Source organism: Chinchilla lanigera, unplaced genomic scaffold, assembly GCF_000276665.1.
Source record: "Chinchilla lanigera isolate Chin_1 unplaced genomic scaffold, ChiLan1.0 scaffold00094, whole genome shotgun sequence".
Classification (NCBI taxonomy): Eukaryota; Metazoa; Chordata; class Mammalia; order Rodentia; family Chinchillidae; genus Chinchilla; species Chinchilla lanigera.
In genome coordinates, this window is record NW_004955495.1 from 7,125,158 (window position 1) to 7,143,736 (window position 18,579).

Sequence of the window (18,579 nt, forward strand, 5' to 3'; positions counted from 1 at the left end):
CGGCCCCGGGGGTGCGCGGCGCACGAGGCGCGGCGAGCCCAGCGCCAGCGGCCCTACGAGCGGCCGCGCCACCTGCGGGCAGAAGCTCATGGCCACCGCCTGCTGCAGCGTGGCAATGGCCGAGGTGACCTGTGGCGGTGGTGGTGGTGGGAAGAGGCCCACGCGCTGGCCCAGCTCGGCCTGCTGCACCATCTCGCGGTCGTACTTGACGATCTCCTGGATGATCGCGTTCTCCTGGTTGTTGAACACGCCCGAGCTCAGGTCATGCTGCACCTTGTGCAGCAGGATGGAGTTTTTCTTGCCTGTGAGTGGGAGGGGCGGGGTGAGCACGGCGCCTGCTGTGGCACCACGCATGCGTGAGCCCTTGGTGCACTGAGCGCGGGCTGTGTACAGCGATCACACACAGGGCGCCGGCTGCATACAGGCACAGTACATGCAGGTTGCATTTGCATTTTGCATTTGTGTGGTGGCTACAGTGCGGAACAAGCAGCTGTTGAGCACCGGGTGAATGCAACAAGCACACACAGAATGTCCAACACAGTAAGCTCACATGCAGCGCCTGCGTGTAGGGAAGTATATAAGCACCCAGGAGGTTCCGGCTGAAGACCGGCTGCGTGGAACGGGAGGCGTTGAGCACCAACTGTATACAACAGTTGTGTGTGGAGCAAGTATCAGTGCCTGCTTGCTCCAGGCAGAGCTTTGCTGTGTGTAGCAAGCACAAGGAACACCCGCTTTATACGGAAAGTAAGTACCCAGGCCTACTCCGTACAGCAGCGAACGCGGAACGCCTTCTGCATACAGCAAGCGCCTGGAGACCCTGCTGTGCGCATGCGCCCGCTGCGTGCAGTGATTGCGTGCTGAGCGCCTACTGTGTGCAGCACTGCCCACAGCCGGGCGCCTACTGCATACAGGAGGCTCAGCCCCGCACCCACCGCTCACATGCGTGCTGAGCATCTGTAGAGAGCAGACCGCTGAGTGCCTGCCCTCCGCAAGCGTGTGCTGAGCACTCGCTGTGTACTGGGAGGCCCTCGGAGCCCTCCCCACCCTGGTCCTTCTCCAGCCACGGGGATCTTTGCTTTGTGGGAGCTCTACCTTCCCTGCCCCTCGGGCCACACGCACCCACCAGGTGGACCGCTGTCTTCCTCCTAAGATGTTGGCGCCTCGGAATGGGAATCTGAACAGCTTCTCCCGCCACGTCCCGTCTGGAGCCCTCTGTGGCTCCCTAGCAATCCCACTCAATGTTTCAGCTTCCCCAGCAGCCCACCCCTAATTGTTTGTTGTTTTGAGACGGGTCTGTCTTTGCAGTCCAAGCTGGCCTTGAACTCACTCCTCCCTCAGTGTTCCCAGTACTGGGGTTACAGGGGTGCACCACCACACTTGGCCACCTGAGGGCGCGCCTGACCTGTATGACGCGACCTCCTGGCGCACCCCCTCGCCCTGCCCTCGCTGCAAGTGCTCAGCAAACATTTGCCAAACGAGCGTAAATGGCGCACAGCCTGGGGCAGCCCGGCTTCTCTTCCGTGCAAAAGGGAGGGGGTGCTAGGCCAGGCCGTGCACCCCAGCTCCCGCTCCCGCCTGGCCAGCTCACCGATGCGGTCCAGGCGGTCGATGGCCACCGTCTCAAAGGCGCGCCGCATCATGGGGTACTCCTCCAGCACCTCATTGAAGTTGTCTACACTGAGCGAGTAGAGGCGGCAGTAGGTGTCGGCGCGCACGCTGGCTGTGCGCCGGCCCCGAGTGAGCAGGCAGATCTCTGCGGACAGGCGGAAGTGGCTCAGATGTGGCCCAGTCCCGCCTGGCCCATCCCCACAGCCCGCAGTGGCCCCAGCACTCACCCCCAAAGTAGGAGCCGTCAGACAGCTTCATCTCCTTGTTGCCCTTGGTGAGCACGCTGACCACGCCGTGCTGGATGAAGTACATCTTCTTGCCGATGGTGCCCTCGCGGATGATGTAGTCGCCGGGCTGGAAGACCTCGAACTTGAGCTTGGTCAGCATGGCCGTGACGAAGTTGGGATCGGCGTTGGCGAAGAGCGGCATGGAGGCCACCAGCTTGCGGCAGTTGAAGTTGACGATCTCCTGCGGGGCAGGGCGGGAGGCGGCTCTGTGTCACCCTGCCTTGGTGGGGACTGGTGGGTGTCTCAGACCCTGGGCCGGCACTGTGGCCTAGCAGGCAGCATCTCGCTTTACAGGCAAAGGCCAGAGGTTCTGCCAGCAAGGATAGGCACGAGGACAGCAGCGTGGGGCCCCTACTCTAGCCCCATATGGGGGCACTGGCTGGAGCAACTGGACGAGAAACGCCGGCTAGGGAGAACTGAAAAGGAAGAAGGTAAGCGGTTGGCAAATAACACAACCTGGAAGGGCCAGAAGAATCAAGGAAGTGGCCAGGTGTGGTTGCACACGCCTGTCATCCCAGGACTTGGGAGGCTGAGGCAGGAGGGTCGCTGCAAGTTTAAGGCCAGCCTCAACTACATAACAAGACAATGTCTCAAAAAACTGGAAAAAAAAAACTAACCAAAATACAGGACCTTGCAGCAGAAGTCAGGGTGATAGTTGCCCCAGGCAAGGTAACCAGTAGGGGTGTGCATGCCCTGTCTTTCATGTGGGTGGGGTTACCAGGATATTTACCATAGGTCCGGCTGTGCCCTTGTAACATGAGCCTTTTCTATAAGACTTGTTTCAGCAAAAAGAAAATCTTACATTAACAGGAAAATAGCTGGGCATGGTGGCACACGCCTGTAGTTCCAGCATTGGGAGGCTGAGGCAGGAGGATCCTTGCAAGTTTGAGACCAGCCTGGGCTACAAAGTGAGCTCAAGGCCAGCCTGAACTGCACAGCGAGACGCTGTCTCAAAAAGACAAAAAAGAAAAGAAACAGCTTTGTCTACACAAACAAAAGCACTCTGGAGAAAGCTCACAGATGAGCAGAGGTGTGCACACAAACATAGAGAGCCCCAAGAGATGGCACAGCTTTAACCAGAGCAGCTAGAGCTGCAAGGTGAACGCTCAAAGTCCCAGCACTCTGGGAGACTGAGGCAGGGGGATCCCAAGTGGAGCCCAGCTTAGCTAACTTAATAACTTAGGGAGACCCTGTCTCAAAGGAAAAAATAAAAAGGGCTGGGGATGTAGCTCAGTGTAAAGCCCTGGGTTCCATCTGTGGTACTGAGGAGAAAAAAAAAAAAAGACAAGCTTTGTTTATTTTTAAAACTGAAGCTAGTCAAGGTCATTTAGAAGAACAAGTTAGCAAAACCCAGCAGGAATCAGATGAGACATGAGCACAGGGAGGCGGGACCTGTGACTTACTACTGGATTGGCGCCCTGGGGGGTCAGAAACAGGGCTGTCCTGTGACTCAGTGGTGAGCGCTGGCCTAGCAGGCATGAAGCTCTGGGTCCATCACCAGCGCCAAGAAAGAAAGTCCAAGATGGGTGAGATGGCGCACACCTGTCATCCCAGCACTCTGGGGGGCCGAGGCAGGAAGATCTCAAGTTCGACTGCAGCCTGGGCAACTTAGAGATTTAGCCAGACCCTGTCTCAAAAAATAAAAAGGGGCTGGGGGTGGAGCTCAGCACAAAGGCCCTGGGTTCAGTCCCCAGTACTGGAAACAAAAGAAGTCCAGAAACAGCCCCCACAGATTGGACTTTGGCAGAAGGTAAAAAGGTGCTCATGTGAGTCACCAACAGCAGGACTGACTTGAACCCTGTCTTACACCATCAACCAGGAAAACCCAGAGGCCAGCAATCTAAGGGTCAATATAGAAAGTACTAGAAGAAAACAGTGAGTTTCTCTGTGAGCTGGGTGGCTGAAACAGGCACATACTGTGTATTTGCTGAATACAGCAAACAGGAATAGGAACCTAGTATATACAGCAAGTTTGTGTTGTGCCTGGACTATACAAAAAGCAGGTATTAAGCATCTACTCTATGCAGCAAGCAAATAAATTATGCCTCTTGCATGCATCAGGCATTTATCCAGCATCTACTGTGTGGACCTCCTGTTGGACATAGTGTTAAAAAAATCTGAGCCTAAGGTGGCACAGGCCTTTCACCCCAGCAGTTTTGGGTGGTGCGGGGTGAGGCAGGAGGACCACAAGTTGGAGAGCAGACTGGGAACCTTAGCAAGACACTGTATCCAAATAAAATAAAAAGGGCTTTTGATGTAGCTCAGTTCAATCCCTAATACTAAGAAAAAAAAAAAACAACTATATAAGCAAAGTTCAAACACAGCCATCAAAATAGAATCTGTGTCACAAAGGGCCAATGTCCTCCATATATAAAGACTTTCTAAAACCAGAAAAAGAAGGCAGAACCGGGTGTGATGGCACATACCTGTCATCCTAGCACTCTGGGAGGCTGAAGCAGGAAGATCACAAGTGCAACCCCAGCCTTTGCAACTTAGCAATTTAGTGAGACTCTGATGGAAAATAAAATAATAAAAAGGGCTGAGGATATAGCTCAGTGCAAACGCCCTGGGTTCCATCACCAGTACAGAAAGAAAAAAAAAAGACCAAAAACTCTGTAGAGAAAAAGTTTACAGAAAGCAAAATGCAAATGGGCGGGAGCCTGATCACGTAAGCCACACAGCCTGGCCCACGGGAGCTACTCCAGGCCAGCAGCACTGTTCCTTAGGACCCAGGTGTCCCCGCTGGGGTGGGCAGGCAGAGTCAGAACGAAACCCAGGGCCTTCACGCTGAGCTCCATTCTCAGCCTTGATAATTTTATATTTTCAAACAGAGTCCTGCAAATTCACCAAGTTGTCCACCGTGGGCTGGACCTTGTGACCCTCCTGCTTCAGCCTCCCAGCAGGATCACACGCATGTGCCACCGCACCCAGCTAAAAGCGGTGGATTTAATGCATTTTGTGGTCTGTGAGTCTCGCTGTAAACATGAGGAGTGAATGGGATTAATAACAAAAATCTCACAGAGGGGAAACTTTCTGACCTCAGTAACCACAGCATGGCACAGCGCGCTCCCAGGAGGTCCCTGCCCTGGATGTGCCCTCTCCCTGGGACTTGCTGTCTCCTCCTGGTCCTCACCCGCCTTCCCCATCCTCCCTCAGAGGCCCTCGGTGGACGTGGTGACCCCTGCTGAGTGTGAGCAGGCGGCGCAGGGCGTCCTGGGGCTGTGCACCGCGGGGAGGGGCCCCATCCTTCCCGCCGCGCCCCTCACCTCCCGCAGCGGCCCGTTCAGCTCGCCCAAGATGCTGTCCTCATCGAACATCTTGCCCTGGTAGCGGTGCTCATAGTAGTCGTGGATCTTCTGGCGGAAGTCGGCAGGCAGCTTGTGGAAGGACATGTACTGCTCCACTTGCTTGTACTGCGGCGGGGAAGGAGGGAGGGGACAGGGTCAAGGCCACCCTCGAGGGGGTTGCCAGACCCACCACAACACCAAGACCAAGTAGGTCTTCTCGTGTTTCAGCCAGCACTGAGCTTAGATATTAACTGGTCAGTTTAATGATTTCTTACTATTCTGAACGAACAATATCAAATAATTTTCTAAATAGTAATTATTTTGCCAGGAGTGGTGACACATGCCTGTAATCGCAGCACTCAGAAGGCTGAGGCAGGAGGATCGCCAGCCTGGGCTACATAGTGAGTTTAAGGGCAGCCTGAATTACATAGAGAAACCCTGTCTCAAAAACAAACAAAGCACAGACTGGCTTCAAACTCACAGCAGTCCGACCTCACCCTCCCAAGTGCTGGGGTTAAAGTGTGTGCCACCACACCTGGCTAAAAAAATTCTTTGGGAGGGATCTTGGGGAAGGAACCCAGGATCTTTGCAGCTGAGCCACATCCCCTTTATTTATTTATTTATTTATTTATTGTCTTTTTGAGACAGGGTCTCACTATGTAGTTCAGGCTAGTCTTGAACTCACTTTGTAGCCCAGGCGCCTCAAAGTTGCAGCGATCCTTCTGCCTTAGCCTCCTGAGTGCTGAGATTACACCCATGCACCACCACACCTGGCTCTCTTTCTTTTTTGAGACAGGGTCTTTCTATATCAATAAATTGCCAAGGCTGGGCTGAGATTTACAGTCTTCCTGTCTCAGCCTTCCAGAGTACTGGAATTACAGGTGTGCCTATATACAGAAGACTCTAAATAATAATTCTCAAACAATATTAAATGAACTCCAGCTGCCAGATGAAATTCAGGCAAAGTTGAATATCGGCTAACACAGCACAAATGCATAGTATGACTATATCGCATGCCATTTTGGGGATATATTTGTACTAAGGAAATGCATTTATGTTTTTAGATCAAATTTAAATTTCACCTGTCATCCCAACACTTTGGAAGGCTGAGGCAGGAGGACCCAAAGTTTGAACCCAGCCTGGGTAACTTAATGACTTAATGAGACTCTGTCTCAAAATGAAAGATACAAAGGGCTGGGGACGGAGTCGTTGTGAGGCCCTGGGTTCGATCCCCAGAACTGTAAGCACAATAACAAAAATCACATCGAACTAAGCGTGCTAAATCCTGTGTGGCTCCCTCCCCAAACCTTCCAAACAGGGCGAGTCTGGGTGCCAGGCCCTGCTGTCCCCAGGACAGCAACCCCGGTGCCCCAGCCCCACTTCCGGCTAGCCCCGCCCGGCTGCAGCTGCCCTGAGCTCAGCAGAACCCGTGACGGCGGGCGGGTGGCGGCACCAGCTCATGTTTGGGTGCGAGGCCCGCAGCTTCCGGACAGCGGGGCGCCTGGCACAGGGCCCAGCTCGCCCGGCCTCCCCGGCTGGCACTGCTGGGGACGTGGTGGCCGTCAGCCAGGGCTGGCCCATGGGGTGGGACAGAGAGGGTGGCACTAGGCGGGGTCAGGGGGGCTCTTGGCCTTGAAGTGAAACTGAGCTACGTGGGGAAGAATGGCTCTGCACAGCACCTAGAGCCAGCCTTGCAGGCGTTCTCCTGGGGCACAGGCCAGGCAGGAGCCCCGACTGCTTTGCGGTTCCTGAGGCCTGGCCTGTCCTCCGCTGCTGTACCCCCGACTCCCAGCCTCAGCACCTGGGGCAGGGACCTACGCCTCTGAGACCCTTACCTCTGACACCCTCTAACCGCAGCCCAGGAGCCCCGCGCCTCACCCACCGCCCAGCCCATCAGGCCCCGCCGTTCCCCCTCCGCCTCTGCTGGGCGCCTGACCAACGCGGAGACGGCGGGGCTGCCTCCCGCCTCAGACTCCCTGGGACAGAGCTGCCCCCACCTTCTCCTGATACTGGCGCCTGGAGGAGTCCAGCGACTGGATGAGGGCGGTGGCGTGGCCGATGAACATGGCGTAGCAGGTGGCGCCCACGATCATGCTGAGCATGGTGAGCCAGATGTCCGTCATGCTCTCGGGCGCCTGCCGCCCGTAGCCGATGCACAGCATGTGGCTCATGGCCTTGAAGAGCGCGAAGGAGTAGAGCTCGCTCCACGAGTGGTTCTGCAAGCAGGGGGCGCGGTTGGGGTAACGCTGCCCCGGACAGCCCCCACCTCCCTCTCGCCTTAGGCAGGTGGGGAGCACCCCGTGGCCAGAGGTAACCTAGAGGAGCAGCCCCAAGCGGAAGACGCGTGCCCACTGTCCCTGTGAGACGGTGTTGGGCTGGGCCTGAGGCCACTTCCTACTTCACTCCTGGGGAAACCGAATCTGCCCAGAGCAGCTGCAAGACCAGGAGGCCGTGCAAGGTCCAGGGGTGCTAGGGACAGGCAAGTTGGGGGTGCTGGAGTCGGACTCGAGGGGTGGGGAAGGCAGAGGTCCTGCGCCTGGCTGGCCTTGGCTGACCCAACTGGGAGGGGGGCGGGGCACATCCAGGAAACCGAACTGCTTGTGCAGGCGGCTGCCAGACAATGGGCCCCTCAGCCCGGGCAGCTGTGCCAGGCGCCAGGGAGGGGCTGCTGACACCATCCACGCTGGCCTGCGCTGCGTCCCAGCCACACGCCAGGCCCCACATGTGCCTCTGGCTCCAGGGCAGGAGAAGGGCTCGCTGGAGTGTCACCCAGCTTCAGCACCTGCCGGTTCTCTTCGTCTTTTCAGACGGGGCCTCAGTATGCAGTTCAGGCTGGCCTTGAATTCACCGTGTAGCTCAGGTTGGCCTCTCAGTGATCTTCCTGCCTCAGCCTGCAGAGTGCTGGGGTGATAGGTGTGCAGTACCATACCTGGCTCCAAGTGCTTTCTTTTTTTTTTTTTGGTAGTGGGAATCAAACTCAGGACTTCGAGCCTGCACTACTGACCTAATATCCCCAGCCCTGGGTACTCTTTCTAACAGTCATAATCACACCAGCAAACAGCACTGTCCTGTTACTTCCTATGGCCCATGAGCCCGCTCACCCAATGGAGAGCTGCGATGGACATTTTTCTTTTAAATAACTTTGTACAAGCCAGGCGTGGTGAGGCACACCTGTCATCCCAGCACTTGGGAGGCTGAGGCAGGAGGATCACTGTGAGTTCAAGGCCAGCCTCAGCTACATAGTGAGTTCAAGTTCAGCCTGAATTGCATAGCGAGACCCTGTCTCAAGAAACAAAACAAAACAAAACAAAACGAAAAATGGGCTGGGAATGTAGTTCACTGTGAAGGCCCTGGGTTCCTTTTTGGTAGAGACAAAAAGGAGAGAACAAATTGGAAAACAATCCTGAGCAGATCTTGGGGTGACAAAGATCCCCACAGTGGCCCCAGGATGACTGGAGCTGAGCTGCTTGCGGATGCCGGGGTGATGTGGGGCTCAGCAGTCATCGGCAGCCGGAAGGGCTCTGAGGAGCGCCTGGGACCTCGCAGGCACAGGAGGCGCTGGGTGCCGGGGGGCTCACCACCATGTTGTTGATGGAGACCCAGCAGTTGCTGGGGAAGTCCTGCAGCATGGGCACCAGGAACTGCAGGCAGCCGTCCCAGTGGCAGAGCAGCAGCATCATGCTGATGAGGTTGCAGATGCGCATGACTGCGCTCGCCAGGTCATAGGTCATGTGGAAGATCTGGGGGGCGGGTGCAGACCCTTGTGAGGGCAGCAGACCCCCGGGCACCGCTGCACCCCATGGCTCTGCACCCTTCCAAGGCTCTGAGTGCCCACAGCCAGCTGCAGCGCCCCACTGCGGCCAACCCTGTCCTGGGGCCCCCAGGTCTCTCCGCAGGACCCCGGCCCTATTCCACTGTCTCCTCACCCAGCGTTTCCCCGGGGGCCGGAGCCGCAGGGGTTGAGGCAGGAAGTCTGGACTTGGGAGGTTGGAGCTGGCTGTGTGTCTCTGAGCCTGTTTCCCCCTGGCATCCACATGCGGATCCTTCCTCTTAGAGGAATGAAGAGAAGCCCCACGTGGCCTCGCCCCAGGCCCAGGTTCTGCCCCTAGGGCTCCCCGCTCTTCCTGGGTTCCGTCCAGGCCACTCCCCTGGATCCCGAGCCCCCAGCCCGCCCAGTCAGCCTCTGGAGAACTCAGCCCCAGCTCCCCCTACCTCAGAGTCCCCCCTCCACACGACCCTGGCCCATCTTCTCCCTGTGGTCCCGTGTAAGGAATATGTAGCCCTACTCGGTGCTGCCCATCGTAGCCCTGCCTTGCTGACCTGGTGTCCCCATGGCCCAGCAGCCCTCAACGGCCCCGCCCCACGGCCAGGGGCCCGCCCCACACCTGAGCCTCCACCCCCGTGCCCTCAGTCCCGCCCACACGAGGCTCCACCCCATGTCCCCCCTCCCCCACTGCCCGGCCTTGTCGGCACGCACATCCCCTCACGGCCCCGCCTTACATCTGAGGCCCCACCCCCATGCCACGCCAATCACTGACCACAGCACACCTAGCGGGCCCATCCTTGGCTCCACCCCATCCTAACTCCCCGCCCACAGCCGTGACTCCGCCCACACGCTGAGGCCCCGCCCTCACCTCCTCCCACTGGTGGATGTAGCGGATGAGCCGAGACAGGCGCAGCAGCCTCAGCAGGCTGAGGATCTTGGTGAAGCGCACGATGCGCAGGGCGCGCGCCGTCTTGTAGACCTCGGAGTCGATGCCTTTCTCCACAATGAGGAAGATATAGTCCACCGGAATGGAGGACACGAAGTCCACCACAAACCAGGTGCGCAAATATTTCTTCTTGATCTTCTCGGGGTCCAAGATGATCTCCGTGTTGTCCTCGATCACAATGCCCGTGCGGAAGTTGAGCACCAGGTCCATGAGGAAAAAGGTGTCTGAGACTACGTTGAACACGATCCAAGGCGCTGTGGTCTCGTCCTTGAAGAAGGTGATGCCCACGGGGATGATGATGAGGTTTCCCACCATGAACAGCAGCATGGTGAAGTCCCAGTAGAACCTGCGGGGGGCGGGGCTGCTCACACCTCCTCCCAGCAGGAAGCCCCCATCCCGAACAGCCCGGGTCCCTCTCTCTGGGCCACCGACAGGGGACCTCAGAGAGCCCAGACAGTTGCTCACAATGAACCCGACAGGGTCAGTGTGCTTGGCACAAGGCTAGAATTCAAAAAACAGGAGCAGTAAGCTGGGTATGGTGGGCACACCTGCCATCCCAACACTCTGGGAGGCTGAGGCAGGAGGCTTTCAAGTGCAAGCCTAGCCTGACCAACTTAAGGAGACCCTGATTCAAAATAAAAAATAAACAGGGATGCAGATGTAGCTCAGTGCAAAGGCTGTGGATTCAATTCCAGTACTAGAAAACAAACAAACAAACAAACAAAAAACAAACAGAAAACCCAAAAATATATTAGGGCTAGGGAAAAAAGTAGAGACAAGCAGACAGAGCGCTGGGGGCAGGCAGGGTATTGGGCAGAGGGAAAGGCAGAGGGAGGCGGTGGCTCAGCAGGGTCAGCACCAGAATGCACAGGCCGTGAGGGCGGGCGGAGATGAGCCACAACTTGGCCGTTTAATATAATAACAACACATGCAGAAGGATGACCAGTTGCTTTCTTTCCCAAATGCATGTCCCCAGGGTCAGTCCGCAGTTCCCCCAGGAAGGCTGGCAGGGGCAGACCTGGCCACCCATCTCTTGATGGGCTGGGCATGTGCTGTGAGTGAAGCTTCTCTCTGTGGGGACAAAGGCCACAGATGGATGCCTGGCCCTAGCTACTGAGAAAATGCAAATTCAAACCTCCCCAAGGGAGAACTCTTTGGTAGTTGCTTGGAAAGTTAAACACGTGATTAGCGCCTGACCCAGCATTTCCACTGTGTATTCACCGAAGGGCCCGACAGCAGAGATGCCCGTAGAATCCTGTGTACCCTGTCCGCAGCAGCACAGTTCACAGAACCTGAAAGTGGAAACGGTCTGAATGTCCAGCAAGGGATGGATGGGTGGACATGTACAGTGAGATCTGACTCCACATTGGAATATTACTTAGCCAGGAAAAGGAGTCAGCCTGTGACACTTGCCAGTGTGGATGGGCCTTAAGGATGCTGTGCTCTGTGAGAAAGGCCAGACATTGAAAGATGCACAGTATGGGGCTTTGTGGACAGGAAATGCCTAGGACAGGCAAATCCAGAGACAGAAAGTGGACTTGTGGATGCCAGGGGGGTGTAGCGGGGGAGGGTGACTGCTTCCTCTGGTGGGGCTTCCTTTTGGGGTTATGGGATGCTCTGGAGGTGGATGGTGGTGATGACTGAACCACAGTATAGCTGTATTCTTAATACCAGTGGACTATATACTTTGAAATGGCTAAATGGCTAATTTTACTTATATATATAAACAAAAAACCCTGTGAAACCTAGGGGGGTTCTCCTGCATGAGCAGGGCCCCAGACTGGAGGTCTGAACCTGTCCGCCCTGTGCAGACCCAGGCCAAGAAGAGGCTCCAATTTTAAGCAGGGAGGCTGGTCTCTGGGAGGCCGAGGAAGGAGGATGTCAAATTGTAGCCCAGGCTGGGCAATTTAGCAAAACTCTTTGTCCCAAGATAAAAAAGAAAAATGGAGCATAGTGGGAAGGCGCTGGGTTCCATCCCCAGTACTGCAAGAAAAATTTCAGCAGAGTCACTGGATTTTGGTCTTTTTTTTTTGAGACAGGGTCTCACTATACAGTTCAGGCTGTCCCTGAGCTCACTTTGTAGCACAGGCTGGTCTTGAACTCACAACGATCCTCCTGCCTCAGCCTCCCGAGTGCTGGGACTACAAGCATGTGCCATCACGCCCGGCTGGATTTTGCTCTTAAAGTTTGGGGATTCCTCCCCTGGAGCGTCAGCCCCCCACCGCTCTCTTGAGGTGTTGTCCCCATCCAAGCAGGTTGTGGGGGGCTGACCCAGTCACCTCTGTGGGGATGAGCCAGAGAGACGGAGGCCCCCAGACCAGCTTGGGTGACCCGAAAGCACAGGTGGCACTGGTTCGCCGCCTGTGAGCCGCATTTCGAGAGTGCCGAGCGCCCGTAAATTGGCTCCTTGCTCCAGCCGCTCCTGGAGGACACAACTATTAACACCCCGCCTGCGGGGCGGCCAGGCGTCCACTTCGGGGAATTGAGCTCAAGGAAATCGTCCAAAAGCAGAGAAAAAAAAAATTAAAAAGTGATTTGTACCAAGATGTTCACGGCAGCTGGGTCTTAGAGAGCCAAGGGCTGGATGCGACCCAAAGTCCCAGCGCCGGCACGGGCCAGAGCCAGGCTGGCGCTGCTCACTGCACGGGGACTTTGGAAGACACCGCGCCCCCCAGTCTCCTCGTCTGCCCTTGGCCTTCACATGGTGAGTGTCCCGTCAAAGAGCTCAGGGCTCAGGCTGTGACAGGGAGGTGGCCAGCCTGTGGGACAGCCCTGTGATCCTACCCAGGTGGGAAAAGAACCCCTAAACTTCAAGTTCAAAAATCAAACTACTCCCTTGAAACAAGCAAGAAAGAGTAACAGAGAGGCCAAGGGGCCTGGAAACCACCAGGGGTCTTGGAAACCACGGGAAGGGGTTAGAAACCAGCAAGGGGGCATAGAAGCCATAGGAGGGGTTCAGAAACCAACCATAGGGGAGCCTAGAAACCATGGGCGGGAGTACGAACCACCAACGGAGGGGCTAGAATCCAGCAAGGGGTCATAGAAACCATGGTAGTGCTCCAGAAATTACCGGGGGAACTAGAAACCATCAAGGGGGCCTAGAAACAGTCTGAACGCATAAGTGAGGGCACCTTTTACATGGGACACTTCACAGACACCCTTGACCTTTCTCTTTCGGGCAGGGCGAGCAGGTTCAACCCTTCCCCACTGAGACCTAAGCCTGCCCCGTCTCCCACCCAGTCTCCGGGACCCTCCCGCTCCTTCCTGTGGCCTAGGGTCACACGGTGTGGCCAAGTTGTGGGAGGTCAGAACAGAGGCCATGGAACAGGAGAGGCGCTGAGGAGGGAGGACAGCAGGTGTGGTGAGGCCTGCCTGCTCCAGTGGGGTGCCCCAGTCCTTGTCCTTGCCAGCTAGCCTGGTCCCTTGTGGAGGGGCCAAGGGGAGTCGCATGTGTCCCCTACCAAGAGGAAACAGGCCAGAGGCAGAGAGGACCGCAGAGTGACCCAGTGACCCAGCACATCACCTGGGGTGAGTGACAGGGAAGTGAGGCCAACCGGGGTGAGGGCTTCAGGCTGCACAGAGAACGGCCTGTGGGATGGACAGCGCTCGTGTCCTCAGCCCCTCTGCACCAGGGGACCCTGAAGCTGAGTGGGCTCCAGGGAGAGGGGGGCCTGGTGCGTCCCTGCTGGAGGACCTCAATGGTCACGGTCACAGAGCCGGCAAATCCCAGCAGATTAGAGGCCAGGGGTCAGGGATTACCGGTGCGGCTCGAGTGGGATTAGAAGGTCTGAGTCCGGATGTGGTTATATCCATGGCAGGTGTCAGGGATTAGGAAGAGGACACTCGTGTGAAGACCGCTGGGTTATTGGGTGCTCCCAAGGCAGGGGGACATTTCATCTTAGGCCTGAGTATGTGCTGGGTGCCAGGGAAGACACTCCCTGATCTGTTCCAGGGAGGAGAGGAGGGTCCGATGCGTCTAGGGGTATGTGGGGGGGGTTGTAGCCTGGGAGGACAAAAATGTGCATTTGGGGATGGCAGGGTGCAGTGAGGGGACAAGAGCAGCACCCAGGCAGTGGGAAAGACAGCTGTAGAAGTCCTGTCATCCTAGCACTAGGGAAGCTGAGGCAGGAGGATCACCTGAACCTGAACTGCATAGTGAAACCCTGTCTCAAAAGAATAATTGTACAAAGGCTGTGAGGTCCTTCAGGTTTTTCCTCTGAGGCTGGCCAGGAGCCAGGACCCTAGGGAGGTAGAGGAGATGGAGCCAGAGATCCAGCATGCAGGAGCAGCCCTTGCTACACGGGGTGGAGGGTAGGGGCAGAGTCCCAGGCAGCTGCGTTGTGGTGGGATATCAAGACTGAACCTCAGAGTCTGCCTGATCTTGTGGGTGGCTGCCAAAGGCCTCTGAGTGTCCTCTGGACCCATGGGAGGTTGAGGGGTTGGAGCGCAGACCTAGGCCAGGCCCTGAGGAGAGGCAGTGGTGTCAGCCCACAACCCCTGACATCTCCCCCCAGACCCTGGCAATTCTTTTTGTTTGTTTATTTTTTGTTTTTTGTCTTTTTGAGACAGGGTCTCGCTAAGCAGTTCAGGCTGGTCTTTTGGTTTTCTTTCTTTCTTTTTTTTTTTTTTTTTTTTTTTTTTTTTTTTTTTGTCTTTTTCAGACAGGGTCTCGTTTTGCAATTCAGTCTGGCCTGGAGCTCACTTTGTAGCCCAGGCTGGTCTCGAACTCACAAAGATCCCCCTGCCTCAGCCTCCCCAGTACTGGGATTATAGCAGTGCACCCCCATGCCCGCCCTGGCACTTCTTCCTCTCCAGAAGACAGAGCTGGACCCCATCCTCCCTCCTGCCCACCTGCTGCACCCCCAGCCTCTCCTGGCCTGCCACACCTCCCCTAGTGATGGAGTTTATCCCCCGGCTGGATGCTGGGATCCATCACCTGGGGATTAGCACAGCCCCAACTCCCGCTGATCCGATCCCTCGGCCATCTGGGAGTGGGGACCAGGCTTCCTGTCCTTATCAGGCTCCAGGACCCCAGGGACCATGACCCATTCAAAGCCAGCATCAGCAGATCCCAGCTGGGTGTAAGGCAAATGGGCAAGTCTGGACCACGGAGCTGAGCAGCGGCAGGACAGAGAGGCACACGTGGGACCACAGAGGCGCCCAGCCAAGGACAGAGGAAGGCACTCACTCGCCATGACTCTCACGGACAGTCACCCCTGCCCTCCAGGGCTTGGGAGGAAGCCGCTGTTGGGAACTATGTTATTTCCTTTCTTCTTTTGGAAACAGGGTTTCACTATGTAACCCAGGGTGTCCTCAAACTCCTGAGCCCCCTGCCTCACCCTCCCTGAGTTCCGGGATTACAGGTGTGCGGCACCACACCCACAGCCTCTGTTGTGTTTATTTTCAAAATGAACCTTCCAGGGTGGGGCAGAGCCCTGGCCAAAGACACCGTCTGCGGGGGCAAATCCCTTCCTTCTCTGCCACATGTTGCCGAAGTCTGCTGTTTCCCCGAGGTTGGAAGCTCCCTTGGGATTGCCCATGGCTCCGCGGGCTTGTGTCACACACACAGGCTGGGCTTCGGCACCAGGGGTCATGTCTACACTTCCTGGAGCAATCATCAGGATGCACTGGTGAGGACCCGCCTCTGCCCTGGGGGAGCTCAGCACACATGCTGTGTGATGGGGGTTGAGGGGCAGAAGGATGGAGTGAGACTCGCTGGGCTGTGGGTTCTGCTAGGGCAGAGCTGTCACTCCACAGGAAGACAGGAACAGCAGCTTGAGTCCACAAGGTGCTGCCAGGGCCTGGTTAGGTGGCGGGCACATCCCTGTCATCCTAGTACTTAGGAGGCTGAGGCAGGAGGACCACCGTGAGTTCAAGGCCAACCTGGACTACATAGTGAGTTCAAGGCCAGCACAAACTACATAAGGAGACCTTACCTCAATAAATAAATAAATACATAAATAGGCAAAGAAGATGCTACCAGAAACATAAATGTTAGATACCCAGCGCTTTCCCCATGTTGCTACCTCCACATTTGAGAAATCGAGGTAGAGAGGCATCAGGCAGTCACAGGAGAGAAGGACCAAATCTGGCTTAGAGCTAGACTCCCCTACTTCCTGCCCTCCCTCCCACTTGCTGTGGGGTTCCCCAGGACACCCTCCCTGCCTCATTTGCCTTCAGCCTGGGCTCCAGCCTGGACGGAGGGCACCGTTCCAGGAGGCCAATCATTATCAGTCCCTGCCCAGGGCGGTGGTATGGGCCAATTTACAGGGACAGAGCCACTGGGGAACCAGGTCAAAGCTAAGGAAGGGAGATGCTCTGGGCCCTGGGGGCCCTGTCTGCCACTCCATACACAGATTTGAGGAACTGACAGAATCTGGGTGTGGTGGCTCACACCTGTACTCTCAGCACTCTGGGAGGCTGAGGCAGGAAGATCACGAGTTCAAACCCAACCTGGGCCACTCAGTGATTTAATGAGATTTTCTTTCAAAAAGTACAAAAAAAAAAAAAAATTAAAAAGGGGCACAGGGCTGGGATGTAGCTCAGTGCAAATGCTCTGGGTTGAATACTTACTGTGCAAAGAATACAAATTATCCATGGCCTAGCCCCAGATGCCCCAGTACCTTCCACAATCTCTATCTGGAAGGCCCTGTTCCCTTCTATTTTTCACTAGCCTAGCTTAGACCTCCCTCTCCTCACATGATCACTAACCTTATTAAGCCCAGATTGCTAAGGTGACATTCCTGGGTCTGTCTCCATGCCAAATCCGAAAGGCCATGGGGCCCCAGATGTGGGGGTGGTGAGGCCCAGTGCATCCCTTTAGCATCTGATCAAGGTGGCTCACTCCCCCCCTGTACAGCCCATGTGGGAATCTCCCCACACACTCACACCCCCATCTTACAGTTTGCCCTCAGGGTCCCTTAGCCACCATGCCCAAGGGGGATCCCTGACTCCTGCCGGACTCTCTCTCTGCCCAGCTGTCCCCCAAGCTGCAGAGCCCAGAGCCTCCACCAGCTGGACCCCCAACCTGCCCTCCCCAACAAAGGCCTTGTGTTTAACACTTGTCAGCTGGTGTCCTGCTCCCCATGTCCCCACTGCCCCTCTCTGGCCAGCTGGCATTAAACCCCCACTTGCAGCAGGGCCAGCTGGATGGGGAGATGGAGTCCATCCTTCTCCCTGTCCCAGCCTGGACCACATGTAGTGGAAAGACAAGTTCTGGCTCTTGGGCTGGGAGGATCCAGGAGTAGCCCCCCTGAGCCCTTCCTGGGTCCCCTGATCCTTGGCCTCTCTGAAATCAGGCTGCTTCGGATCAAAGCCTCATTCGTGTCTCAAGAGGCTCTGAAAGCCGGGGAGTTGGAAAAGGACTTTCTTCCTGTCTGTGCACTTGACTCGTGTGCTTCTAAACCTTAGTTTAGCCATTTGGCAAGCAGTGAAAAGGGGGAGTCTCACAGCCCTCCTTGCCCAGCTCTATGGGTTCAGGAGCACGGGGAGACCCCGGTCCTGGGCAGCAGAGACCTAGAGGGGCACTCTGCGGGGCCCAGGCCCCGGAGCTGTCCGTGGTACTGAAATCACGCGCCGGCGCGATTGTTGGCGGGCACCCTGTCTACACCTTCGCACCTCAACTCTCGCCCCACCCAGGGACAGGCACTCGCACACACTTGCCTATGCCGGGCGCACGCACACAAGCACCCAACACACACCCTAGTGACCCACCAGGCACAACCCCAGCGACACGACTTGCTCAGATTCCCGGAGCCACACGCCCCCGGGACCTCAGCCTCCTGTCACGCGCTCTTGTGCACACCCGCACGGCCTGCAGTGACTCGAACTGTCCATACTCGCCGGCCACACAACGCACACTCGGGGAGGAGAGTGCAAAACACACCCGCGCCGGCCCTGCCGAAGCCCTTTCCGCGTGTTAGACAGTTTAATCGGTGTCAACATACACACGCCCCCTGACACTTGGGAATACCACGCATGCAGAAGCTCGCGGGAGAGGCGGCCTGGGGACCCCGCGGTGCTCAGCGCCACCCTCGCACGCTCCCTGGGCCTGCGGACCCCGGACGCGCCTGCCCAGGGCTCGCCTAACCCCTTCCCTGCCGGTCTCTCCGGGCGCGTCCTTCCGGGGCGCCCTTCCTTCCTTCCTTGCTTCCTTCCTTCCTGCCGCTCCGCCGCCTCCCGCGCCCACGTTCCCCTCTATTCGTCCTCTCCGTCCCTCTGCCAGACCCCGACGCGCGCCCACCGCAGCGCCAGGCCGGGAATGTCAGGGCGTGCTAGGGGTCACCCAGGGGATCCCGCGCGCACCTCAGGCTACCCCCCCTGAGGGCGGAGCCTTGCGCGCCCCGCTCCCTCTGCGCCGGGCCCCGCACGCGCCTGAGGTCACTGAGGGGCCCCGAGGTCGCAGGACCGTTCCGCCGCCCCGCCCTCCGGGGCGCTCCAAGGACGGCCCCGCGCGCCCCTCCCGGAGGCGGCACCTGAAGTCGCTGTACGGATGGATGATCCAGGCCCCCGCCGACTTCACGCGCTCCTGCTCGCGCTCCACAGCCTTCTGGCTGCCGAACATCCGCAGCGAGAACTTGTTGACGCCGGGCTGCAGGAGCGCGCCGAACTGGCGCTGCATGAAGCTGGCCTGGCTGCCGCGCGGCTCCCCGGCCGGGCCCGCCTCCTCCTCCGCCGGCCCCGAGA

General features: G+C 57.2%; 1 protein-coding gene across 1 annotated transcript in view; it reads right to left on the minus strand.

Moving 5' to 3' along the window:
• The window catches only part of Hcn2 (hyperpolarization activated cyclic nucleotide gated potassium channel 2), a gene marked incomplete in the record, with an annotated part of 19,671 nt that extends 1,098 nt beyond the window's left edge, over window positions 1–18,573 (minus strand). Inside the window, 8 exon segments of the mRNA XM_013505311.1 lie at window positions 1–302; window positions 1,589–1,753; window positions 1,836–2,076; window positions 5,162–5,308; window positions 7,180–7,398; window positions 8,761–8,922; window positions 9,817–10,240; window positions 18,369–18,573. Coding sequence (XP_013360765.1) covers window positions 1–302; window positions 1,589–1,753; window positions 1,836–2,076; window positions 5,162–5,308; window positions 7,180–7,398; window positions 8,761–8,922; window positions 9,817–10,240; window positions 18,369–18,514 — 1,806 coding nt within the window.
• Window positions 18,574–18,579: the final 6 nt, after the last annotated feature.